This window comes from Sprattus sprattus (genome assembly GCF_963457725.1).
Source record: "Sprattus sprattus genome assembly, chromosome: 19".
Classification (NCBI taxonomy): Eukaryota; Metazoa; Chordata; class Actinopteri; order Clupeiformes; family Clupeidae; genus Sprattus; species Sprattus sprattus.
Window position 1 is genome coordinate 17,724,275 of NC_137917.1, and position 27,500 is coordinate 17,751,774.

The window sequence follows — 27,500 nt, forward strand, 5'->3', positions numbered from 1 at the left end:
TCTTGTGCCTAATATATAAGGGACAATACCTTTGGTCATCAGCTAAGGATTCAGCTATGTCAACCATTGAAGTCTCTGCAGTGAGGGTGTTGCACATTAAATGTTTGCGTTTGAGAAGTGAAGTGAAATTGAGGGTAATGGCCTGGGCCTCTGATGGAGGTTTTAGTGGATCTGTGCCCACACAGCACTCAGGGACACACCCCGCCACACACATACACACACACACACTTGAGAGAAAGCATTAACATGACATATCATAAGTGATTGGAAAGGCATTGTCAATGTCTTGTCAGTAGTAAATAGTCCACTGGGTCTGAAATGCATTAGTCTTCATCTAATGCTTTGAGTGAAACTCAGGGAAAGACATTGACTGTCCCTCTGCCCCCTGAGCTCTCCTTTGCCTCTGCCTCTGCCTCTGCCTCTGCCTCTGCCTCTGCCTCTGCCTCTGCCTCTGCCTCTGCCTCTGCCTTTGCCTTTGCTGTCCAAGTGTGGTGACATGGTGGTGCAAAACAGAACTGGGCACGCGGGGAAATTGGTGTCTCATGACGGCTGGAGTCCACGGCAGATGATTATGCAGGAGGCTGACAAACAACGTTAAAGCGAGCAGCTGTTCCTGAGAGTGCTCCACTCTGCAGAGCCCACAGGAGCACTCTCACACACACACTCTCTCTCTCTCTTTCTGTCTCTCACACACACACACACTCACACATACACACTCTCTCTTTCTGTCTCACACACACATACGTACACGCACACACACACACACACACACACGCACAATCCATCCCTTCCTGTCCCAGTGTGTGAAGCCTGCACAGTATCAGCTAGTGTGTGTGTGTGTATGTTCTTGTGTATGTTGTGTGTTTGTGTGTGTCCATGTTTGGTTTGGTTGTCTTGGTGTGGTAAATCGTAAGACTAGTATAGCCAAATTAAGTGATTTTATTGGTCATGCATTCATGTACATTGGAACAGTGTTACAATGATGCTCCTCTTGAGCGCACAGTGCAATACAGGCAATGAATGGCAGCAAAAAGACTACAGGTAGTCCAAATAGATTGAGGGTAATGGCCCTCACGCTAGATATAGCAGCACCTGAACAACCTATTACAAACTAGACACAAGGGCCAGTTCCACAGTAAAATATAAGACCTCAAATTTAAAAAACAAATAACCCAACCGAACAGGTTGTGACACACAGTGGGCCCTATCTTGCACCCAGCGCAATTGACATTGTCACCGACGCATGTATCATTCCTATCTTGCACCCGGCGCACAGCGCGATTTTCCCTCCAGAGGCGCGCTTCGAAATGAACTTGCGTCGACATGGGCGGGGGCGGATCAGAGAAGGCGTTTCTCTGGCGCAAGTGGTATTTTGCAGTTTAAAAAAAAACGCCGTGCGCCGTGCGCCATTGACCAAAAAAAAGCTGGTCTAATGTGAGGCGCAATGTCTAAAGTCTGTAACGCGTATTCAGAACGCTATTTTAAGGGCGCATGTGCTTGCCCGCACAGTATAGGACCTGTAGGCTACACTTTACTTTGTCGTCTTCACGAGAGATTAACACCAATTGTTTGGCAAGCCATATATAATTACAAGGAAAATAAAGTATTTACCACATGAGGAAATCATTGTGATATCCGTATCCAAGACATTTAAAAACTAGGCATACATCTAGCGTACACAATTGACCCAAATGATTCAGGTTAATTGAAGCTGCGTGACATTTGATTTATTGTATGGCTTTGTTGCATTTATTTAATGCCAGTATTATTATAAATCTTGTAAACTCATCTCTGTGTATGTGGACTTTATTTATGTACCTTGGGTTTGGTCAGCTGGTGCACTGGCTTGGGTGCCGATTTCCATGCCCCCAAATCCCTGCACGCTCTCAGGCGTGAGGGTAGACGTGGCGATGTCCTCTGCTGCCGTCAGATCCTGGGTCGAGGCAGATCCACCTCCCGTGAAGGCACGAGAACGTGTGTTACCTTCCAGCTTGGATGTCCCACGTCTCCGGACGTCATTATAGCGTTTTCGGCAACGTTTTCGGGTGCCCCGTTGCAGAAACAATCACGGCAATATCTTGACATGCTTGCTTGACTTTGCTTACTTTGGGAGGGTTTCTCGCATCCCCATATATATCTATCTCCCGGCTTTTTACAAAGCCATACAATAAATCAAATGTCACGCAGCTTCAATTAACCTGAATCATTTGGGTCAATGTGTAGGCTACATGTATGCTTATTTTTAAAATATCTTGGATATGGATATCACAATGATTTCCTCAAGTGGTAAATACTTTATTTTCCTTGTAATTATATATGGCTTGCCAAAAAATTGGTGTAAATCTCACGTCGGTCTCCTCGGCTGTGAACTTCTCCGGTCTTCCACCAGGTAATTCCGCCATCAAAATAACAAGCCGCTATGGACTATGCGCTTCTCGCTCTTAAAGGGAATGTGAAATGACGCTCGGATTGGTTTATTGCATATTACGCCCAAACCACACCTATGGTTGAGTAACCTCCTTTGGACCAACCCTTTTGACACTTGCGCTGGACGCAAGTGTGTTTTTTCCGCCGTTAAAATAGCAACTGCGCCATAGAGCCGCCCACACAGCTACTTGCGCTTGGCGCCGTCCTACTTGCGTTTCTGATCGGCAAGATAGGGCCCAGTGTGTGTCAAATGGTGTGTCCAAAATAACTAGATTAGCTTAACAATGTAATTTGAGAAAAACTAAGGAGATTGATGACCTAAAGAGATGAATGGGATCGGACAATGCTGATGCTGATTGGCTGTCAAGTGTGAGAAGAGTAAGTGCAGTTGCACCACAGCCAAACACCCCACCCCCGAGTACTGGATGCATGTAGATTTAGCCACAGCTGAAACACCTGTCACCCCTTGTTGTCTTTTCCAGCGATCACTGTTTGCACTATTATACTCATCTCACTTCCTTACAGCACAGATCGCCCAAAGACTAATATTTACAGTCCTACAATCACCCAATATCCTGAATTGTGTATCCTGTCATACTATAATCACCAATTCACTTATGAGTATCCTGACGTTTTTTCTCCCAGGCAAATGAGCTGTTGTGTGTGTCGTCGCGTGGAACGCTTATTCAAACACGGTGATTCCTCAGGAAGGAAAAATGACCCTGGTTAAATATTAATATTTGGCCGCCGTCTGGGATAGCCTAGTAGTGACTCACAGAGAGCACACAGCGTGTGTGGGGGTGGGCGTGGGGGGGGGGTGCTGTATTCTACTGAGGGTGGTGGACAGGGTTAGGAATGAACTGCATGAAAGGAAGGTGCAGAGCAAGTGTTGGGTGTGGGAAGTCACAGAGAAGCATTTCATTCTTAGAATGGAACTCATGCCAGCAGTGTCATAACAACATCATATACAACATCTCCATGGGAACAAGTGATTACAGAGAAGACAAAAAAGGAAGGAAGAAACATGATAGTGCCTGTCTCAAATCCACTTAGTCACTCTCAAGAATCAGTGTCCTAGAGGTCCTAGAACTGTGTCTGAGTAGCACCTCAGAATTAGAGCCCTAGAAGGGATTCTAGAACTGGATTTCCCATGTGTGTCTGTATGTCTGTCCTAGTGTTTGTGTGTATGCACGCATGTGTTGACGTATGTATGTGTGTGTGTGTGTGTGTGTTAATGTGGCTGTGGTTCTATATCTGTTCGAGTATGTGTGTGTTATAATGTGGCAGTGTGGGAGGGGAGGAGAGCAGCACACACACCAGGCACAGCCTTGGAGCAACTGCCCCTCTCTGTTTCCACTAACAGGCAGACTGGACCCCACACAGACAGTGGTCCTCTCCAGTGGAGGGCTGCTATTGGCTGAGTTAGGTGGCAGGGGAGGGGCTTTGGGTCAGCAGACATGCTGTTAAACCTTTTCATGCCAGGCAAGTTGTGTGTGAGTGTGGTGTAATTACTTCCTGTTTCAGTTGGTGTTATACAAAGGATACATACATCAATGAATTTCAAAACACACAAAACATTCCTGATCTGCTATTTAGCACACACACACACACACACACACACACACACACACACACACACACACACACACACACACACACACACACACACACACACACATACACACACACACATCCACATTAGGTGCAGTTTTAGTTTTTCCTTTTTTTTATAAAGCCCAGTTTACTTTATTTAAAAGCGATTAAGTTAACGATTAGCATCGTTAGCCTCTCCTCCACATTCCTTGCTCCTGAAGATGTCTCTGCATGAGTTTTATTATGCTCTCCTTAGCATCCTGTGTCAGTGTCTGCGCTGTGTGTGTGTCCTGTGTGTAATAACTTCTGTGTGAGTGTCTTCTGTCTAAGTGTCTTCTCTTATATGTGTGTGTGTGTGTTCTGTGTAAGTATTTCCTGTGTGTATGTGTGTGTTTCCTGTGTGAGTGTTCTGAGAAGTGCGTTAATGTTGCATTACTTTAGAGTGGATCGGGACCCAGTAATGTAGACCAGCTATCCTCCCCCACACCGTAGATCCGAGCCACACCCCGGCAGAACATGTGCTGCTCGCTCAGACATAAAGCCGTGCAGGGCGGGGATGGGTTGAGGGAGTATTTTTACTTGTCAAAAACCAGAGCCCCCACTCTGTTAGTCCACCCAAGCATACAGCCTCACGGCTTAGAACATACATGTGTCCCAAGGATCAGAGGTGAGATGCAGTGGGAATTTCGTGATTAATGGTTTGTGTGTCTGTGTGTGTGTGTGTGTGTCTGAGAGAGAGAGTGTGTGTGTGTGTGTGTGTCTGAGAGAGAGTGTGTGTGTGTGTGCGTGTGTGTGTGCGTGTGTGCGTGGCTGTGTGTGTGTGTGTGTGTGTGTGTGTGTGTGTGTGTGTGTGTGTGTGTGTGTGTGTGTGTGTGTGTGTGTGTGTGTGTGTGTGTGTGTGTGTTCGTGCGTGCGTGTGCTGGCAAACAGGCATGTGTGTACATGACTGTAAGTGTGAGCCTGCTGCTGGTGTGACAGCTCTGTGGTGAGACCCAGATGGTAATCCCCTGGATAGCAGTGTGTGTGTGTGTGTGTGTGTGTGTGTGTGTGTGTGTGTGTGTGTGTGTGAATGTGCAGAGTTAAGCCTCACTTCTCTGTCCAAACATCCTTTTCAGGGCCAGCCAGTGCCTGTAACCTTTTTGTTGTTGTTTTCACTTTTCTCTGAAAAATATTAGATTCCTTTAACAGATAGGTACTGATATTTTAGAGGTTTAGTTTACACTGTAATATTTTTCACCAGTCAACATGGCTCTTTTTTAGATCTGCATCTGACCAGAGAGTTGCAACAGGTCCTCCTGATGAGTGTTATGCTGCTGGCAGTGTCTGTGTATGTGTGTGTGTGTGTGTGTGTGTGTGTGTGTGTTTGTGTGTGTGTGTAAGTGTGTGTGTTTTGATGGTGGTTGTTGCTCGTGCTGTGCGCTCTGTAATGTAACTGTAAATCAAGCCGCACAGTTGAGAGAGAGCCAGGCCCTGCTGGGAGGACAGCCCCCCCCCCCCCCACCCACACACACACACACTCACACACACACACACACACACACACACACACACACACACACACACACACACACAAAACCCTGGAGCTGTCAGCTGCACTCACCGTCCACTCCCAACAGATGCAGGACAGAGAGAGGAGTAGAGAGAATGTGATGGGGTTAGATGTATGAAAACAATAAAACAGTGAACATCTGAAAAGGCAAGCAAAAACCTTACAAACACAAACAACAGCACAAGAGCACAGCTGGCACTGATGTAAGAACTGGACATGAGTCTGTAGCTAAATATTCTTCCCTCTTAGTATTGACTACATTGCCCATAATGCATTTTTTTGGAGTCTGGGTGAAGCAGGTTTTGGAGGGAGTTGAGAAAAGAGAAGTAAACTATTTCAGTCTCCATGAACTCATTGCTTACACCACATTATAACCCCTCTCGAGGATCTCAGGTTTTACACTGGTAAAAGGTTATCCCCTGTCTGTGGCAATGCGGTGCTCTGGAACCTTTTTTTTTTTTTTAATTGTTAGATTTTCACGAGGTGGTCCGACCAAGAACTGCATAGAGCATAACCTAGACGGCAGCTGTATTTATCTGTCCTTCACATGACCATATGCCATTCAAATGTATTTGAAGATTATACCATATATCATATTCCTTATTGGAAGGTTGTCATTTTAGAATTCAACAGCCAAACAAATACCTTTTCCCCCTGGCCTGCTCTATTGCCCTGGCCTGCTCTATGCCCCTGGCCTGCTCTCTTGCCCTGGCCTACTCTATGCCCCTGGCCTGCTCTCTTGCCCTGGCCTACTCTATGCCCCTGGCCTGCTCTATTGCCCTGGCCTGCTCTATGCCCCTGGCCTGCTCTCTTGCCCTGGCCTACTCTATGCCCCTGGCCTGCTCTCTTGCCCTGGCCTACTCTATGCCCCTGGCCTGTTTTATTGCCCTGGCCTGCTCTATGCCCCTGGCCTGCTCTCTTGCCCTGGCCTACTCTATGTCCCTGGCCTGCTCTATTGCCCTGGCCTGCTCTATGCCCCTGGCCTGCTCTATTGCCCTGGCCTGCTCTATGCCCCTGGCCTGCTCTCTTGCCCTGGCCTACTCTATGCCCCTGGCCTGCTCTCTTGCCCTGGCCTACTCTATGCCCCTGGCCTGTTCTATTGCCCTGGCCTACTCTATGCCCCTGGCCTGCTCTCTTGCCCTGGCCTACTCTATGCCCCTGGCCTGCTCTATTGCCCTGGCCTGCTCTATGCCCCTGGCCTGCTCTATTGCCCTGGCCTGCTCTATGCCCCTGGCCTGCTCTATTGCCCTGGCCTGCTCTATTGCCCTGGCCTGGACACAGGACTGCAGGGGCGCAGGAGAGATTTCTGAATGGGACGAGGGGGTGGGGGGGGACAACTTCGAGCTAAAGGTCTCAACTTTTAAGCTCATACAACTATGCTTGCCCGAGGCCTTTGGTGTAATTTGGCATCAGGGTTTAACAAAAGTTATGATAGCACACTGATTTTTTTTATAAAGTCACAGACGAACGAGAGTCAACAAGCCTCTTTCTTCCCTCTTATTTCTGTGTGTTGTATATCTGCATGGTCTGGCTCATTTGGCTGTGAATGTGTCTTTATAGTGTCCAGAACGTCTCCTTCTGGCCTTCCTTCCCCATGATGTCTTCTCCTACGTACTTCACTGCACTCCAGCCCTCTATGATCCAGGGCCGTTGACTGGACTGTTAACCGTCAGAGGCTGAACCCAGATTCTTCTCTATCATAAATCTTAGAACATCTTAATTCTAAATAGACTTTTCCCCACGCGTGCTTCAGTGCGTTGAAAATGTTCTAATCTTTTTATTTGATTGGGATGGGCAGTTGAAGGACTCTAACGCCCCTCTAACTACTAAACATCGAAATGATCATGACTCAGACGCACAATCACTGACAATGACTTACAATGATGCGTGTGTGACACATCGAAAAATAACTATTCAGTATTAATTTCCTTTCTAAACTGCACATCAGCTCAACTAGTGGCCTAACGTTTTGTTTCGTGGAAGCTGCGGTAGCTTTGTCTGGGAATTCCCCGCCCCTTCACTGCATTTCATTTGTTCAGTTAGTCTGGCCAACTCCTCAATGGAGGTCCACTTCACTCACGTAATTGGACACGCCTTTAACCAATCAGACCAACGATACTATACAACGATACAACGATCGGTAATAAAGCAAACACATCTTTTTTTCTGTATGAATTGTTCCAGAGCAGGTTTCTGTTCTATTTTCAAAGAAAACTTGCCTTTGAAATCATCCAAGACAGCCGCGAAAGCAGTATATAGTTTACTGGGCTTTTCTCTTAAGTTTCGCTTTTGTTATGGTAGACGTGGTTATTTTAAATCCGCCAATGGCGCGCCAGATAGCCAAAAGCCAGTTTGTGATTGGCTCCAAGGATTCTGGAAATCTTGAAATGAACGGCTATCCAAAGTTTGCCAGACCCAGTTCTGAGGCAAAGTCAATTTGGCCGGAAGAAGTGGGGCGGGACTTCCCAGACTAGCGGTAGCTATCAATGTATGACACGATCGGATAAAAAGTGTAATTTGTCGTGAAACTTCCTTCAGGTGTTACGACTGTAGGACTAGACCGCTGAAATATAAAACGTTTTGGCTAGCTAACACAACGAGAGGTAGTTTTAGCTTCGGCAAGGATGAATAGCATTAGAGAGGGAGAGAAAAGAAAGACTGTGTGTGAGCGAGTGATGCCTGGGCTGAAGTAACATGTGTATGGAGAGACACAAGTAGAAAGACATGGTAGATTATAGACCAGAGAAGTAAGAGAGAGAGAGAGACGAGGTTGGAGTGGAGAGTTTGGAAAAATGTCTCAGGAGTGAAAGAGTGAAAGAGAGATAACGAGCGTGAATGAGAGGGAGAAGGAATGAGAGCAGAGGAGGGGAAGGCAGACTGTCAGCACAAAGTTATGAATCACCACATGCTCCCTCTCTCCAGTGGTCAGACACACCCTCCAATCAGAACTGCTCTCCTGATCTCTCCCTCTCATTTCTCTGTCCCTCTCTTTGTACATCTGCTCCCCATACTCTCTCTCTCTCTCTCTCTCTCTCTCTCTCTCTCTCTCTCTCTCTCTCTCTCTCTCTCTCTCTTCAGTCCAGTCTGATTAATGTTGGCATGAACTCCCTCAGTGTCTAGAGCTGAAGATGTGTTTCTATTGCATATGACTGTTAGTGTGTTCAGATAATTACCAAAGCACATAAGTGACACATGATCTGTCAGATAGAGGGCCGTGGTTGTCCACACAATGAGAGTGAGGTGATGCACACGGTGGCAGTGTGCAGTCTAAGCGCCTGTGGGCTGATCTGATCCACTGTGTTCATCTGTACGCCACTGGACCTTCTCATTTCCTTCTGTGATTTTCCCTCCGGCAGCTCCACCCATCCATTCCGCTCTGTAATGACATGGTGTCTTCTCGTCCTTCTCCCTGTCCTGTCCCATCCCTCCTTCTCCCCCATCCCTCCTTCTCCCACTCTGCTCTGACTCTTCTTGTCCCACTCCCCGTTCCACTCCCTCTTCCCTCCTTGTCTCCCTATCCATCTATGCCAGCCCTCCTCCCACTTTGTCTCGTGTCCTCTGCTGGTTCTTCTTGAGTGTTTTGGAATGAATCAATATGAGTGTATGCTGATTTGATGGTGATCTGCTTTCTGATTAACTTATTTCTCTCTCTCCATCTCTCTCTTAATTTTCTCACTTTACTTCCTCTCTACCTCTGACTGTGTCCTTCTTTCATTTTCTCTCTGAACATGCCCTCTTTTCTACGGGTATCGATGTTGCGCTGATGTAAAAGTTTGGGAAACTGGTCTGATTACAGTGCATTAAACCTCTCTCCCTCTCTCTTTCCCTGCCAGCATGCTTGCATGGCTTAGTGAGGTGTTCTGGAATGAGCGGCTCTGGTTCCCTGAGGGTCTGGGCTGGAAGGACCTGGAGGACCGGGATGGGAAAGTCTACCCCAAAGCTTCTGACCTGTATGTGGTGCTGCCCATGGCTCTGGCCTTCATGTTGGTGCGACAGGTCTTCGAGAGGTGAGCCCAACCAACTCCAGCTTCTCTGCTCAACTTTGCTGACATAACTTTGTCATAAACAGTCAAGGCAGATCAAGGCAAATTCTATCACTGATCATTAAGACAGATGACACAGTGACATGTGATAGGTTAACATCTATGGAAGTGTGGATCCCAGTATAGCCCATATCATATGCTTATAATTGGTCATTGCATCCAATATTTTGAATGCTTTCATCTTACTAATAGTTGTCACATGACTCTTTTCTATCTCCTGGCACTGACAGCGTAAAACAGGATGCTGTGAGTTATTACATTGTTATGGCATGGTACAGCTTATAACAGGATGCAATAAATGATGTCATAGTTATGGCATAGTACAGCTTATAACAGGATGCTGTCATTTCTCTGCTTTTTCATTCATCATTTAATCTTCTTTCTTATGGTTCTCTTTCTTTCCCTTTCTTCTTCCGGTATATCTTAGCTGGTCTTAAAATTAGATTTTTTTGATTATCATTATTGAATTAGGTTTTGAGTTTGAGTAACTAGATCATCTGCCTGCATGGCTCTGGTTGCAGATAGTTTGTGGGTTGGCTGTTTCCTCTAATAATGGCCACCGTCAGCTGCTGATGCCGTGTATTTTTAGAATACACTCAGGCTGTGTAGTTCTGTGTACGCACTCCTAATTTCATTACCTTTTCCCCAAACTCTTATCTATTCTGTTCTTGCTAATTGGTTCTTATCCATTGCAAACAGTATCTCTCGTTCTCTTTCCTCTTGTTCCTCTCCTTCTATGCCACTCTCTTTCGCTCTCTCTGTTTTCTTACAAAATTTTACTTATTTGGTGATGTTGGTGTTGCTATTTGGCTACACAGTAGACTTTTTAGGTGACATTAATCGTTCATCGTTCATTCTCCTCTCCTCAGGACGGTTGCCACGCCAATAGCTGCTCTGCTTGGTGTTAAAGAGACAGTACGACTTCGAGTTACTCCAAATCCATCACTTGAGGCCTTCTACTGCAGAACCACCAAATATCCAACACAGGTTCTTAAATACTCAAGCCACTGTTTTACACAAGAGCCAACGCAAATCTTGCATTACACACAACCACTTACTCAGTACACTTACTAACACAGACACACAATGACATATCCAATACTGGTGCTCAATGAACAACTCAACACAAGTACTCAACTTAATATTCAACTCAAAAACCTGAGGTACTATAAGCACCCTATTATTAAGTTTATCAATAGTGTTTTTGAACTAATTCATTTCACTGAATAAGCCCCCCCCCCCCCCCCCTCTTTTTCTGTGTGTGTGTAGAGTTCTGTACAATCATTATGTAAGCAGACAGGCTACACAGAAAAACAGGTGCAGAGATGGTTCCGAAGGCGAAGAAACCAGGACAGACCCAACCTGCTGAAGAAGTTCCGAGAGGCCAGGTACACACCCGTCTCACACTCACCACTTCATTTATATTGCTTCATTTATATTATAAATGTCCTACGATTTGCAAATATGCAAATACAATTTGCTTTACAAATACAAAACACGCCTCTCAGACAAACATAATGTGCTTTACAAGTAGAAGACACATCTATCAATAAATACGATGTGTTTTGCAAATAAAAATGCTACTCGCAAACACATGAAGAACAAATTTCTCCAATGTAAACAAAAAATGAAAGTAAATAAATGTTGTTGTATGTTTGTATAATCGATTTTACAAGTGTAACACATTTTTTTAAGTACACAACAAAACACAACAGGTGATTTTTGGCACGGTTTCTACGCTGTATTGGCATCTGCTTTTCAGCTCATGAAATGGCTGGTGCGTCAGAGAACGAGAAAGTTGATTATTCAGAAACTGTTCAATTAATTATGAATTAAAATGACCTTAGGATGCTACAAATATCAAAATATACTGTATTGTTTTAGCTATGTGTTAGACAACAAACTGAACTCAATTCTAAATATGTAAAGCTCTTTTTATGTGCCACTGTATTGATTGGAATGTCAAGATATTCTTTTTGGGCCCAAATGCAGCATTTCACCAAGATATTTTACCAGTGAATCACACATAATTTGCGTCAACACAGAAGAAAGTATGAACCATTGGAAATAAATAAAACGGTTAACCCACCCACTTTTATTAACAGTTTCTACAAACAAATACCTTGCATAATTTAATTTTTTGCCCAATCCCCTTTGCAATCTAGCATGGGCTAGCTGGGTGTAAATGTGAACTAGTTCATTTTGTTGCCCTGAAGGAAAATGGGCATGAGGGCCGTGTGGTTGTGGTGTGAAGTGTGCATATACTGTATGTCACGCCATATTTCGGTCAGGGGTTTGTGTTTTTTAAACACGATCATTCCAGTTATAACTGTCCCGCTTTTTCAATCCTTTGTAGGCAAGTAATACTAACAGGTTAGCTAACCGACTTTAACCTTAGCCCTAAAAAAAAAAGGGGCATGAGTGGTTGTGGTTTGATGTGTGCATATATGTCACACCATATTTGGTCAGGGGTTTGAGTAGACATACACATACACATACACATACACATACACATACACATACACATACACATACACATACACATACACATACACATACACATACACATACACACACACACACACATACACATACACATACACATACACATACACATACACATACACACACACATACACATACACATACACATACACATACACATACACATACACATACACATACACATACACATACACATACACATACACATACACATTCACATACACATACACATACACATACACACACACACACACACACACACACACACACACACACACACACACATACACACACACACACACACACACACACACACACATACACATACAGATATAAAGAGAGGGTATGGGGGGAGGGGTTGGTTGGCAGTCGAGTCATGTTAGGTCCTCTGGATGTCTGCTCTGCCAATGTCAGGTGCATGTCAGCACACTCTGACTATATGTCAGGGCCCTAGAACTGCATTTGTATTTGTACTCTATGAATTAGAGTTCTATGGCAGTGCCTTAGAGCAACTTTCAACTTTACAACTCTCGCTTTATGATTGTTGTCAAAGTCTGTGTCATTTTCGTGGAAGTATGTGTTAGTGCTGTTGATGTCTGTTTCAGTGTTACAGAGGTCTGTGTCAGTGCTGTTGATGTCTGTTTCAGTGTTACAGAGGTCTGTGTCAGTGCTGTTGATGTCTGTGTCAGTGCTGTTGATGTCTGTGTCAGTGCTGTTGAGGTCTGTGTCAGTGCTGTTGATGTCTGTGTCAGTGCTGTTGATGTCTGTTTCAGTGTTACAGAGGTCTGTGTCAGTGCTGTTGATGTCTGTGTCAGTGCTGTTGATGTCTGTGTCAGTGCTGTTGAGGTCTGTGTCAGTGCTGTGGACGTCTGTATCAGTGTTACAGAGGTCTGTGTCCGTGCTGTTGAGGTCTGAGTCAGTGCTGTTGAGGTCTGTGTCAGTGCTGTGGATGTCTGTATCAGTGTTACAGAGGTCTGTGGATGTCTGAATCAGTGTTACAGAGGTCTGTGTCAGTGCTGTTGAGGTCTGAGTCAGTGCTGTTGATGTATGTATCAGTGTTACAGAGGTCTGTGTCAGTGCTGTTGATGTCTGTATCAGTGTTACAGAGGTCTGTGTCAGTGTTACAGAGGTCTGTGTCAGTGCTGTTGATGTCTGTATCAGGGTTACAGAGGCCTGTGTCAGTGCTTCGGAGTAACCAGGCAGTGCTTTAGAGCCCTGTATATCATTGCATTAGACTGGGTACTCTTTCAACTCTGTGGTTTCCAGTTGGCCTCCTGCTGGTCGAGGTTGTCAAGGCTGTTGTTTCAGCTGTGGGGTAGCCAAAAGGGGACATTGTGACCTGAAATGACTCATGTCAACAACAGTGTGTTGTTATTTGTAGGAGATTATGGACTTTGGATGGATTTTTTAGCTGTGTGTGTATGTGTGTATACACGTGCAATTGTGTATGTGTACGAGGGTTTGGACGAGAGTGACCTCTTGAAGTGTAAACAAGTCATTATGTGCGTACATTATATGTATATTTCAGTATACTGAGGCATCAGATTGCTTGTAAATGTCGTTTTGGATGTATCAGTTACAGAGTGAGTATGTGTGTAGTATATAGTACATGTGTAATTTCTGTGTAAAAAAATCCATATTATGACGCTCTGTGTCGATATCTGTGTGTTTTGCAGTTGGAGGTTCACATTTTACCTTGTTGCGTTTGGCGCTGGCCTGGGTGCCCTCATCGACGTGAGTCTCTATTTAACCTCATTTGATCTCTGTCCCCTCAGGTCATGCTCTTTTACTGCACTCAAAGCACACGCACACGCACACGCACACGCACACGCACACGCATACGCACACGCTCACACACACACACACACACACACACACACACACACACACACACACACACACATAAATAAATAAATAAATAAATACAGTAGATACACATTAACATACATATACACACACTCACATGCTAATTATTTGAACCACACTCCTAATTTTGCTGAGGCTGACGATGCTCTCCACTTATCTATTCTTTCCTGAGCACATGTAGGTCCATCTCCACTAATCATTTGTTTCTATGTCTCTCCCTCTCCTACTCTTTTTTTTCTGTCTCCACTGTCCTTCTCTTTGTCCATGTCTGTGTTTCTCCCTCTGTCTCCATAGAAACCCTGGTTTTATAACTTGTCAGAGATGTGGGAGGGCTTCCCACTTCTGGTAAGTTCCTGCCACGTGATGGAGTAACAAAAACACCCTTGACATACACCTACCCTCACATCAAACTCACAACAGACACGCACCATGCATCACACACACACTTACACCCCCCCAACACACACTTACACCCCCTCCACACACACACACACACACACACACACACACACACACACAAACACCTTCTTGGTCCACAAGACCATTTCTCAGTGATAATCTTCAGTTGTGTCCTTCAGACCCTGCTGCAGTCTCAGTACTGGTACTACATGATCGAGCTCAGCTTCTACGCCGCACTGCTCTTCAGTGTGGCCTCAGATGTCAAGCGCAAGGTAAGCCCTCTGTTCTACTGCCACTACATGATCTGTCTGGCTGTGTTTGTGTGTGTGTGTGTGTTAGTGTGTGTTTGTGTGCGGGGTGGGTTGCGTATATGGATTGGTGCATACATGCGTGTAGGTTCACGCGTGTGTGTGTGTGTGTGGATGGGGTGCATGTGTGTGTGTATCTCTGTGCAGTTTTGTCTGTGTGTTGTTTATATCTGTATAGTTTGTGTTTGTGTTGTGTTGGTTTGTTGAGTGTGTGTGTGTGTGTGTGTGTGTGTGTGTGTGTGTGTGTGTGTGTGTGTGTCTATCTGAAAACCCTTTGCCCCATATCCACAATGCACCTGTCCAGTGTTTACTCCATATAAACAAACCACACTTAGATATGGTAATATGATGCCATTTAGAGCAAAGTGCAGTATAAGCAATTATTGGATTACAGTACATCACACACATAGACACACAGGCAAAGGCACAAACACACAAACACACACAAAGATAGAGAGGGGGAGTTGGGTGATTTGGCAGGTTCATTATGTACTTGGATCTTGTAAAGCATGTACCTTTGAGCCTGTTTCATAAGATCACATCCCTGTGTAACTTATGTGTAAACTATTTATCTTCTTTCTTTCCATTATTTCTGTCCTCATGTGTTGTGTCTTTGCTATCTATTTGACCTGTGTGTGTGTGTGTGTGTGTGTGTGTGTGTGTGTGTGTGTGTGTGTGTGTGTGTGTGCGCACGTGTGTGTGTGTGTGGTCCCTCCTCCCTCAGGACTTTAACGAGCAGCTTGTCCACCATGTGGCCACCATCCTTCTTATCAGCTTCTCGTGGTGTGTGAACTATATCAGGGCAGGAACTCTGATCATGCTCTTGCATGATTCCTCAGACTTCTTTCTGGAGGTAAACACACACACACACACACACACACACACACACACACACACACACACACACCACACACACACATACACACACACACACACACACACACACACACACACACACACACACACACACACACACACACACACACACACACACACAAACAAACAAACAAACACACACACACACACACACACACACACACACACACACACACACACACACACACACACACACACACACACACACACACACACACACACACACACACACACACACACACACACACACACACACACACACACACACACACACACACACACACACACACACACACACACACACCATACCTGACCAAGTCAATATGACTGAGATCCGTGAAAATCCATGAGCCATCGTAAATAAATATATAGACATAAATGTATAGAAATATATAGGCATTAATGTATAAAAAAATTATATATAAATGTATAGAAATATATAGATAGAAATGTAGCCAAGAGGCAAAGAGTCAGGATTGCTGTCATAAGCTCAGGCCACATGGGGAGGTGCTCTACAGGTTCTTTTTCCAAACATGCTGAAAATGTGAAAACACATCTGTCTCTCCAAGCCGCTTATGTCATTTCGAATCAAGCCATGTCTGTTATACAATGACCTGTCTATGCTTAGACCACAGCAGAGAAATGAGACAGATGCATTTAAGCTAATCTATGCTCTTGGACCTTGACGATTACATGTATTCCAGCATGGCTATACATCTGTATTACAAATGTTGGTGAAGAAAATCACTGGTTTACATAACTTCTGTTATGTTGGGTGTGCCAACATAACATTATGCCTGCCATTTTTGTTTAAGCTAGTATTCAGGACCACCTGCTCTGCAAATGATTTAGATGCAGGCAGATTTCTGTCTGGTAAATGGATATGGATTTGTTTGTCCTATGCTACTGGAGAATATCTGTTAGATCTGTCTGAGTTGTTAGTCATGTGTGATTGATGCAAGAGTGAAACGAAAAATGCTCATAGATTATGTGGGAGAGAGCAGGAGTGTCCCATTTACCTTTAGTTTTCGTCTGTGACTCTCCCCTCTCCTGAGGGCTCTGTCTTAAGTGTGAGCACATGCAATAGCCGTCATCACAGAACATTCATCACTGCTGACTTGACCCGTGGTGTTTGTATCTTGTATATTGCCATCTAGTGGTGAATATATCACAACAGCCAACTCATTTGCCTCTCTCTTTCTCTCTCTATTTATCCAACCCACCCTCCTGTTTGTCTTTATATGTATCTGTACATCCATCCAGTCAGCTAAAATGTTTAACTATGCTGGCTGGAGGAACGCCTGTAATTACATCTTCATCCTCTTCGCTGCCGTCTTCATCATCACCCGCCTCATCATCTTCCCATTTGGGTGAGGGACATACACACATACACACACTCACACACACGCACACACACACACACACACACACACACACACACACAAACACACACACACGCACACACGCACACACACACATACAGACACCACACACACACACACCCGTGCAGGCACACACACACACTCACGCACACACACACACACACACACACACACACACACACACACACACACACACACACTTAAATATACTGTATATGAACACGTGTATGCATACACACACATCCTCCAGAGATACTTAACACAGAGACATGCATACACATACTGTAAACAACAGAATATTATACTCATAAACTGTCTACACACACAATAATGTGTATCTTTGAGTATCCCAGGTGTATCTTTACGTCTTCTTAGTTTTAATCTCCACACACACACACACACACACACTTGGTTGTCTGCTTTAGTTTGTAACTCCTTTTGTTTTGCTCTGTTTCAGGATCATGTACTGCACCATTGTGTACCCCCTCACCATGTACAAACCTTTCTTTGGTTACTACTTCTTTAACGGACTCATGGTTACACTCCAGTGTCTGCACATCTTCTGGGCATACCTCATCGTCCGCATGGCCGTCAGGTTCCTCGGCAGCAATGTACGCATACCACCACACTCATGATCACCCAACTACGGCCTCTACGGTCTCTCATGATCACACCACCACTCTCTCATGATCACACCACCACCCTTACTCTCTGGTGATCACACCTGTGTGTGTTATTCTTCCTGAATTATAAGACCACTGGTATCTGCCACAAAACACTACAGACAAAACTTTAGCTTACGTATAATATGAATATGATATTAAAGAGAAACCCTTCACATTATGACAAGTAATAATTGTTTTTCCCCCACAACGTTCCATCTCCTCTCCTCAAAAATCTGCTGACCCTGGAACTGCTCTGGCCTTGATGAGAGGGCGAGTCACTGTAGAATCTGCTGCTGTCTTGTTTTTCTTCTCTCTGATGATAAATCTGTCATCCCCCCCTCTTTACTTCCTACAGGAGAAGGTAGAGGACGAGAGGAGCGACAAAGAAGAGACGGATGACTCAGCAGAGGAGGAGGAGGAGAGAAACGGAGGTCCGAAGAAGAACGGCCCTGTCCAGAACGGCCACATTCCCAACAACAACCACAACAACAGCCACCACAAGTTGGAGTGATGGAGTCACATGCCAAGGATGGCGAAAAACAAAGCGCAAGAACAGAGAGTGCTAGAGCAGAGTCCAGAACAAGAGATAGAGAGAGAGAGAGAGAGAGGAGGGAGAGGAGGGAGAAAGGGATGGTGGAAGTCAGTAAAGGACTGTCCCTCCCAGATTACACACATTACTACACAAATTCAGGCATGCACACACACACACACTTACACACAAACTCACTCACTCTCTCTGTCTCACACACATGCACATACCTTACCTATTCACCCATTTTATTCATGACATTACAAATTCATATACACACAGGTGTCAGCCCAAGCCTGCAATACAGGAGGAACCACACGAATGATACAAACACTTAAAACATGCACTGTTCAATCACATTCATTTTGCAACAGAAAAGCCAGAACCAAATGTGCCAAATCCTTCCGGTGGATTCTCTCTCAAGAAGTTCCCCAGAGAGAGTGAGGAAGAGAGAGAGAGAGAGAGAGAGAGGAAGGGGGGGGGGGGGGGCAATGCTGCTTATTGTCTATTTTCCTTACTTGTGACTTGTGTGCCTTATCTATTGTACTGCCTCCACTGTGCTGTTTTTAGTGTCAGTGCCAGCCCAGAGCAACTAACTGTGGAATGAATCCAGGCCACACCCGGATCAAACATGGGCCAGATCCGTGCCAACTCCAGACCACATCTATTCCATAGCCAGCATACATCTGGATATGGTCACAAAATCAGTTCATTAACATGTGCCTGCTGTTACAGTGGGGGATTTTTTTTTTTTTTAAAGTGCTCATATTGACAGAGTATGTTAAACTAGCCTTGCTCTTCAGTGTAGCAAAACCTTTTAAGGATCAGTAATACAGGGGGTACTAGAATTTATAAAACCTTTCTATGCAATTTGATTTAAAACTGGAGATACCATTGGGAATCTGGTAGAAATCGTTCACAATTTGTAATCAGATTTTTATTGCGCTGGACTGTAAGACGGTTTGCTTGGGTCCTTGGTAACCGTGGTTTCCGAAGTCTAAAATACCCGGGTCAGAGGAATGAGCTTAACTTTGTCCGTTAAGTTCAGGCTTCAATGCCGTGGACAATATTAGTCATGTCTAGAATCCTTTCTGTACTGCTGTGTCCTGTAGGACCACCAGGCCTTTATGCCACAGTGGTTACCCGCTGTAGTGGTCTGGGAGTCTCTCCACATAGGAAAGCCAAAGAAGCTCCTGCTTTAGGTTTTTTTAGTGTTCCCACACAGAAGCCAACTCTGGAACCGATCTGGTCCCCATCTGGCATGGATCCGTGTGAGATCCGTGTGGGCCACGTCTCTTACAGACCTAGCTGCTATCTGGGTTGCTATGGGCAGGTGCTTTTGTCCTTAGGGAAATGTTGTCTGTTGATTGTTGAAGGGGAGACGGTATAAATGATTGAGTTTGTTAAAATGAAATTTTATGTAGATGTTTGAAAAACCTGAAGAAATACAGTCATGGATGTATAGATGTATGTAAATTCTTGTATGTCTCTACAGTTTTATTGTGTCTGTGTCTCCACGGTGTTTGAACCAACAAAACACTTCCAATGTTTTTCCCCTATCAATGTTTTCTAGTATTTTGTGCTGGAAACCCTGTGAAATGCTGCACCATCGAGACCAGAGGAGTTTATGGTACTTCCATTCCAGCACAGGCTGCCCTCTTCCTGTCTATATGTCTGCGCTGGATCACTAGTGCTATGACTCATGGGTATTTTTTTTGCCTGTGTATAAATACGGTGTCAGAATCACAGGTGATTTCAGGGGCGTGGGCAAGTTTGGTGACTCAAAGCGGGTTGATTTTGTCATGATTCCATTATGAGAAATGGGTTACTTTCAACAGTTGTGGCCTTTTTTTCTGTTAAACCTAGACATTGCAGAACTGAATTGAGTTTATTTCTGTCAATTCGTTTTGATGGTGGTGCACCAGCGAGAACACTTGATCAGTGGAGCTGCGGTGATATGTGTTGTCCAAGTGCCTTATCTCTGATGATGAGAAGGTTTTTTTTTCCATTTTCTTCTCCATCTCCTTCCTCCTATCAGTCTGGTCTCTTCTTCCTCAGTCTGAAGCTGACTCAGGAATGGATATGGCCCTGACCAGAGCCTGATCCATGCCAGCCAGATACTGGTTGGACAGTCTGTATCCTGATTAACCCCCTCACCTACAGAAGAGCTTTTCTACTCGTCTCGTAGCCGATTTCTCCGTCTCACTCTCCATTTACTTCCTTGTAAAGTGCACTCTGACCAAACTGCACCCTATGTTTGTGCCGCTACACAAAAACAAACCCCAAATTAGAGTTTTATTTTGTATTTTTGTTTTGTTATGATGCTGAATTATTATTATTATTATTATGAATGACAATAAAAAGAATCATGAGTTTATATGGTTATGGGTATGTTTCCCCTTTGATTGGTCCAAATGAGGAGGAGATCAGAAGTGTTTTCTGGAGACCCAGTGGGCTTACAAAGGTGCACATTAGGACATGACCACTAGTATGTACCACAGCTGAAAAGAGGACATTAAAGGATTATTTTCTATTGTGTGAAACCTGCTAGTTAGATGTTAACAATGTAGCTTTTAAAAATTTCAACATTACATTCAGTAGGTGCTTTATAAGTAAAGGTGTATGAGTACTGTACAAATCCCAGAGGTAAATTGCTTGAGGAAGGAGATAGCCTGACTAACAAACACTTCATTATACTGAAAGTGTGGCTGTGAACGATTTGTTTGATCACATCAGACTGTACCTTGAGTATTCCCGAGGTTCTGATTTAAAGACAGAATCCAAGCAATAACTGAGTCCAATATCAATCAGATGTAGAACTTATCTATGCTCATTCTGGCATTAACAAGGCCTGTTTCGAACGCAAACAGTGGGCAGGGCTTCACTTAATGGGTTTGTCTTTTACATGTTTGATGTCAGGCATCTTTGACCAATTGCATTATAATTGCAAATAATTATTTTTATGCAGTAATTGCATCTTCTGTTTGATGTCAGGCATTGAACATATATTGAACATATATCTGGCATATAATTGTATAACCCAGCACATAAGTGCACTGCGGATCTACACCAATTCCAACAGCTCTGAGGGACGTAGCAAATAAAGATCACACTGTAGAAGTAGACAATATAGTGATCATCCTCTGACAGACATGACTTATTGATGACTTCAGACTAATTGAGCGTCATTATCTAACGCTTGAGGGAAATGCAATGGATTTTTACTTCTTAGTACTTTATTGCATTATGTCCCCTTGTGTTCCATAAATTATAATATTGATTTGAATTACCAAAATGAAGGTCTCCAATTAGGATGCAATACAGTAATGGCCAGGAATACATCAAGCATTTACTTATTATTCCTCACAAGTACACTAGTTAACTGAACATGTTTTAAGCGATTAAATCCAAAGAAATCAGCAAACAATTTGGGCAAAAGAACATTTTTATTCCCAACGGAAAAGCAGTGTGATGTGTTTATAAAATTTTGAATCAAGCTCGTGTCATTTGTGAAAAACAACGTCTATTCACTTGACAATAAAGCAAAATATTTAAAATATGATAAGGAAGCATGGTTCCTAGTATTTATGAGTGGATACTACCCACATATACAAGGAGGGGGGGGAAAAAACTCAAATTTTCAAAAAACAATAACAAGCGCAGATTATAAGTACCACACAAGCAAAGGGAAAGATCAAGCTATGAACACACACAAGATCTGTCACTCTAAAGTAATGGTAATATCCACAAATATGAACAGTGCAGCTTAGCCAGAATCTCAAAGAAATCCTGACTGATGAGTTAGGCGGATGTATCCGTCTCACTTCTCCTCACACCACTGGTTTTCCTTGCGTACTTGAGCCTCCTCTTCCTCTGTGAAGTCATTCTTGATGTTGAAGGTCTTCCTGATCTCCTCTGGGGTCTTGCCTTTGATCATGTTAGCGACCGTCTTGCAGGTCACGTCCAACAGTCCTTTGATATCCAAATAGTTTGCAGCCAGAATCAGTTCGAAGAGTGTGCCCTGGTCAACCTTAAGGAACTCCTGGTCCCACACGGGGATGTCATCTGTTCTCTTCTCCCTGTTCTCGTCATCTTCTGGGGGAGGAGGATCATCTTTGTGGTGAGTGCACCACTGGATGACCTATTTAACATAAAAATCTGATTAAACTTTGTAATTATGCAAGTACAGGTAGAGTCAATCAAATGCAGTGAGTTGTGATGTGTTATCCATCCAGTGTGTTGTGGTGTTTTAACAGTCCAAAAGCAAACAGACAAAAGACCAAAAGTCCAAGCAGAGGGTGGCCACAACTTGAAGATAAGACAACTATGACAGTCAGTGTTGACGTGTAGCGGCCTTCAGACTCATCTGACTACTTGAGTCAGGTGTATTAACGTCAACATGGGTTTGTTTTCACCAACTGAGATGCCATTGATACGATTTGTTTGCTAGCTAGCATAGATCAAGGATGATACTACACATTTGATGTTTAGTGACTAGCACAGATCTCCCTGATAAAATGCCTGAATATTCTGTATTTTGGATTTGACTTTATTTACTGTAAAGTGAGCAGACAGCTGAAGTCAAGTCACTAACCAGCATTGTCGTCATGGAGGGCGATATATGTTGTTCAGAATTCCCGGCCGAGTTAGCTAGCTAGTGAGCTAGCTAAGCAAGCTATCGCTAATTACCTTATCTCACGTATGTTCTAATGAATTTAAAACCTGCTCATCGGATATTTCAATAGTTGCTTGTATACGTTCTGTAAATATCCAGCATTCAAAAATGATTAGCACTGTCAGCTTTCTATTAGATGGAAGATGAGATTTATGTTGTGTCATGGATTAACGCTAACGTTAGTTTAACGTTACCTTTTTGAGTATGGCTGCATTGACGTTGGGCAAAGGAACGGGATCATCGTCGCCCTCATCGTCCATTCCCAAATCTTCCAGCATCGTCTTGATGGTCACTGACTGCTTAGCAATGTCAACATCAACCTCAAACATTTCCCCATCAGAACTTTGCAATTTTATGGTCGGCATTGTGAGAAATTTCTGACTACTTCGCGGCTAGGCGTTTCAACATCAACAAGGCCCGTTTCTAACGCAGACCCGGGGCGGGGCTTCACTTATTGGGTTTGTCTTTGACAGGTTTTACGTCAGTTTAAGAGTTGTCATTTTGACCAATAGCCAACGAGAGATACAAATAGTTTGCTTGACTTGCGCGTATTCTGGAATCCCCCGCCATCTTGCATCAGGAGGGGTTTAAACCACAAAAAAGCAGGAAAGGAAAAAATATACTTGTGTAGCATTTTTCGGTTTTCGACAACATTAATATTATAGGGAAAATGATTAAAAAAAATTACCGCGTCTGGAGTTCGCACATATATTTATTTTAGCTTAGAATGTTTAAGAGCTAAGTGAGCAGTTCTACAAGATAACAAGGTTGGGGGATTTTTCACCAGATAAAGTTGTTTTGTTTATGTTTCTCCTATTCGGACATGGATTCTTCAAACTCAGGTTGGTGCTCATAATACCGTATCAGTTGAGTCGATACATGTTTCGGAAGAGGTCATTTAACTAATTTGGTAAAAAATAGTTTTAAACCCGATGCCTGTTTCTGACGATTTCGTGCGATCATGGTGTGAACCTTGTCCGGGGTTAGCTAGCTAACGTTTGCTCAGAACACAAGGGTGTTATGTCAGCTAACGTTAACTGCACAAGACAGCATTTGTTGGGTCATATATAGCTAGCTATTTGACATTTAGCTTGCTTCTATTCTATTATATCCGTTTAACTTGTCAAGTACTGTGTCAACACATTCATAACATATTTTCACATTTACTTTTCATACCAATATATTCTCCTAGACAGAGCTACGGTAGCTGTAGATAGCATGTTGAAAAACCTTACAGGAAAATATGTTATGTCAAGCTAGCCAGGCAATGGTGAGGGTGGCTTTATGCTAGAGTAACGTCAAATAACTGACATTGTGCTTCAATGGAAGAAGACTTAATATTAGATAATATTATACATTCGCAGTTTTTGAATGCTAATTAACTATACTTGAAGCATCACGGTAAGTATTTCGGTGTAGCCTTTATGCTTTGAACTCAGTTTGCAAAAGAAAGTTTAACGTTAGCTGTTTAACGGAAGCAAGTTGTGTGTTAGAAGGCGATGCCTCATAAGCTGCCAAACTTCCCAATTGGTCTCAAGCCACTTCACGACGATTTGCCGCCTTGTTTGCTAGATAGCTAGCTAATGGTAAATGGTATTTACAAGCTAGTAGGTTATAAGAAGCAGTATGATGCTTTCAGTAACACCATACTTTGTATTGCGTATTAATTGGAAGTCGCTAACGAACGTTTAATGTGTGATGACACTCGCTGACGATTAGTTTGTTTGCCTGTCAGATATGCCAGATGAGCATCCTTTGGGACTAGGAGCAGTGACAACTCCATCCGGCGGAGCTGTTGTTGCGAAAGGGTCCAACAAGAGACGGGCTGGGTGAGTCTTTGGCGTCGTTGTCTCTGAACCACATGCATAGTTGCCAATAATATTGATCTTTCTGGTCAGCACCGATTAGTAAACGAAAATAAAGGCCTAATACTGTGTATGCTTGTACAGTTCGATTGGAACGCAGATGGTATTTCTTGGAAAATAAAACTTCCGCTCCCATTCGCTGGAATTGTCAAAATTAAGCAATCCACCAGCTCTGCGCTGACTAACAGAAACCCTTTGCTTTCAGGTCTGATTTCGATGACGATGATGGAAGCAAACTTTTCCGGTAAGTCTGCAATAGAACATAGTGATTTGTTTTATGATATTATTGAAGCATGATGTTTGTTTGGTAATTGACGTGCATTCTACACATGACTGTTGGCCAAATATTAGGATCCAGTGTGTCTTTCTAGAAAGGGTTAGTATCCCCAGGTGTAGCATGCTTGCTTTAGATGGACATGCTTGATTTGTTGTGCCAACAACTTTACTTTTTTTCTGGAAGTAAACCTATTTGGTTCCTATATCAGGTGCTTTGAAGAGTAGGCATTGGATTTATAAGCATATGGACAAGCACCTTCATTTGAAATGGCTTATAGTTTGCATAAAACCTGTCACTGATGTGTTTTTGAGAAATGCTCTGTCTCCCACTCCCTTGTTGTAGATGTGATGATGATGGAGGTAGTTCAAATGACAAAGAACGCTTTGCCAGGTAAGTCATACTGAAGGAATAGACATGAAGGACCAGTGGAAAGAGGTGTGTGTGTGTGTGTGTGTGTGCATGTACGCTGGCACATATTTGTATTGTGTGTGTGTGTGTGTGTGTGTGTGTATTTAGTTTTGTCTTCCGGTAAGAGGCTCAGGGCATACGAATGGTTCAGTGGGTAGGACTCAAACATCATCAGATTCTCAATGGTGTTCTGTATCTGTGTGGCCTCCTCCACACTTTGTCACCATAGGAGTCCACCTTCATTCTTCAGTGTGACTTACACACACTTAATACTTGGTAGGCTGGATTGCCCGTCGCTTTTCGAGTTTCTTGATCGGTTAATAAGGTCAGGCAGTACTGCTGTTTTTAGAAGCTCCATCATTTTCCTCTCAAAGCATGTGTTGTGTTGATGGTTGTCAGACATCTGAAGAAGAAGCAGAGTTGTTCAAACAGACGTTTGTTTTAGTCTTTTCTTTGAGCTTCTCCCTCCTCTTTTTCCCCTTATTCCTGTCTTTCTCCCAGGCGTGCAGAAGAGGCTTTTTCTTTCAGCTCACTCAGTACTCGCTCACTCTCACTGTCTTTTAAAGATGAGCTTCTGTCGGTCATTTGAATGGATCATTAACGCAGGTTTATTATTTGTGCATCCATTTTTCATTCTCGGTTCTCTCTCTCTCTTTTTTGTATTCTTTCTCTCTCTCTCCCTCTCTCTCTTTCTCTTTCTCTCTCCCCCTCTTCTGTTTATCTTTCCCTCCTTTTTCTTCCCTTGTTTTGCTCTCTCTCCTCCTTGCTCTCTGTGTGTTCCCTGTCTAATGTGTGATTTCATGATGCTCCATGTTCTTTGTCCCTATCTTGTTGGCCGTCTCACCTCCACCTCCACCTTCCTCATCCTCGTCTCCCTGTTCTCCTCTCCTCATGCCCACCACATCTGTGCTGTTCCACCTCCTCCATCCGTACCTCCTTGCCTCCATCCTCCTCCTCCTCTGCGACCCCGTGCACCCCTCTCCTTCTCCTCCACATCCCTGCCTCTCCTTCATCCACGCATCTGTCCTTCGTTCTCATCCCTCCTCACATCCCTCACTCCTAATCCCCCATATCCATCCCTTCTTCTCCCTCTCCTCTCTCCTCTCCCGTCGTTCTCCCTATCCTCCTCCGTGACCCTAGGGAGAACCACAGTGAGATCGAGCGGCGGCGGCGGAACAAGATGACGGCGTACATCACAGAGCTGTCCGACATGGTGCCCACCTGCAGCGCCTTGGCTCGCAAGCCAGACAAGCTGACCATTCTGCGCATGGCTGTCTCCCACATGAAGTCCCTCCGAGGCGGCAACACCACACCCGACGGCACTTACAAGCCCTCTTTCCTCACAGACCAGGTGACACGAGCACACATGTAATAGTAACACATTCATGCAAGCGTACGCAGAAAAGACGGACCAACTCTTTCTTTTTTTCCTGTTCTCCCTGCAGGAGCTGAAGCACTTAATCCTAGAGGCGGCAGACGGGTTTCTGTTTGTAGTGTCATGCGACTCTGGTCGAGTTGTATACGTGTCTGACTCTGTGACGCCTGTCCTGAACCAGTCACAGTCTGATTGGCTGGGCTCCTCTCTCTACGACCAGCTCCACCCAGATGACAAGGAGAAGCTGGGCGAGCAGCTCTCCACGTCTGAGAACAGCAACAACGGTCAGTCTATGTGTGTGTCAGTCTATGACTTATGAGTGTCTTTGTGTGGCCGTCTGTCGACCGTATTTGTGTTTGTCTGTCTGTTAATGTATTTGTCTCAGTCCATCTGCATGACTTTCTGTGTCTGTCTGTTCCTGTCTGCATTTCTATTTATCTGTCATTGTGTTTCTTTCTTTCTTTCTATCTCTCCCTCTATCTCTCTCTCTCAGCCTCTGTCGCTCTCTCTCTTTCTCTCCCGCACTCTCTCTGTCTTGCTCCTTCCTCTCTCCCTCTCTCTCTCACCCGCTCTCTCTCGCTCACCCTCTCTCTCTCTCTTTCTCTCTCTCTCTCTCTCCATCTATTGCTCACTGTGGTGGTCTTTGTCTCCCTCCCCAGGTCGTATGCTGGATCTGAAGACGGGGACAGTGAAGAAGGAGGGACAGCAGGCATCTTCAGCGAGGATGAGTATGGGTGCACGACGCTCCTTCATCTGCA

The 27,500-nt window shown here is 44.1% G+C and overlaps 3 protein-coding genes across 3 annotated transcripts in view; 2 read left to right on the forward strand and 1 right to left on the reverse strand.

The window, feature by feature from the left end:
• The window catches only part of cers2b (ceramide synthase 2b), a gene marked incomplete at its 3' end in the record, with an annotated part of 24,619 nt that extends 6,495 nt beyond the window's left edge, over positions 1 to 18,124 (forward strand). The window contains exons 2-11 of the mRNA XM_080857670.1: positions 9,403 to 9,576; positions 10,482 to 10,599; positions 10,882 to 11,000; positions 13,794 to 13,851; positions 14,278 to 14,328; positions 14,562 to 14,654; positions 15,415 to 15,543; positions 16,830 to 16,936; positions 17,406 to 17,559; positions 17,969 to 18,124. Coding sequence (XP_080713796.1) covers positions 9,404 to 9,576; positions 10,482 to 10,599; positions 10,882 to 11,000; positions 13,794 to 13,851; positions 14,278 to 14,328; positions 14,562 to 14,654; positions 15,415 to 15,543; positions 16,830 to 16,936; positions 17,406 to 17,559; positions 17,969 to 18,124 — 1,158 coding nt within the window. The 5' untranslated portion in view covers position 9,403. The remainder of the gene's footprint in view (positions 1 to 9,402; positions 9,577 to 10,481; positions 10,600 to 10,881; positions 11,001 to 13,793; positions 13,852 to 14,277; positions 14,329 to 14,561; positions 14,655 to 15,414; positions 15,544 to 16,829; positions 16,937 to 17,405; positions 17,560 to 17,968) is intronic.
• A 3,445-nt stretch (positions 18,125 to 21,569) lies between these two features.
• Positions 21,570 to 23,262, reverse strand: LOC308380341 (S-phase kinase-associated protein 1-like). The gene is made up of 2 exons (XM_080857647.1): positions 23,012 to 23,262; positions 21,570 to 22,283 (listed from the first exon to the last, which is right to left on the reverse strand). The coding sequence occupies exons 1-2, from the start codon at positions 23,180 to 23,182 to the stop codon at positions 21,963 to 21,965; spliced, it is 492 nt and encodes a 163-aa protein (XP_080713773.1). The 5' UTR covers positions 23,183 to 23,262; the 3' UTR covers positions 21,570 to 21,962.
• Positions 23,263 to 23,414: 152 nt separating this feature from the next.
• The window catches only part of arnt (aryl hydrocarbon receptor nuclear translocator), a 13,305-nt gene continuing 9,219 nt past the window's right edge, over positions 23,415 to 27,500 (forward strand). The window contains exons 1-7 of the mRNA XM_080857935.1: positions 23,415 to 23,659; positions 24,553 to 24,646; positions 24,888 to 24,926; positions 25,302 to 25,349; positions 26,508 to 26,718; positions 26,813 to 27,026; positions 27,402 to 27,500. The exon at positions 27,402 to 27,500 is cut by the window's right edge and continues 7 nt beyond it. Of these exons, the coding sequence (XP_080714061.1) occupies positions 23,641 to 23,659; positions 24,553 to 24,646; positions 24,888 to 24,926; positions 25,302 to 25,349; positions 26,508 to 26,718; positions 26,813 to 27,026; positions 27,402 to 27,500 (724 nt within the window). The 5' untranslated portion in view covers positions 23,415 to 23,640. The remainder of the gene's footprint in view (positions 23,660 to 24,552; positions 24,647 to 24,887; positions 24,927 to 25,301; positions 25,350 to 26,507; positions 26,719 to 26,812; positions 27,027 to 27,401) is intronic.

Bases quoted from the DNA above. Each gene is read 5' to 3' on its own strand.
- LOC308380341 (XM_080857647.1), bottom strand. From the start codon at position 23,182: ATGCCGACCATAAAATTGCAAAGTTCTGATGGGGAAATGTTTGAGGTT. The intron at 22,284-23,011 runs GTAACGTTAAAC...TATGTTAAATAG, and splicing joins ATGCAGCCATACTCAAAAAG to GTCATCCAGTGGTGCACTCA.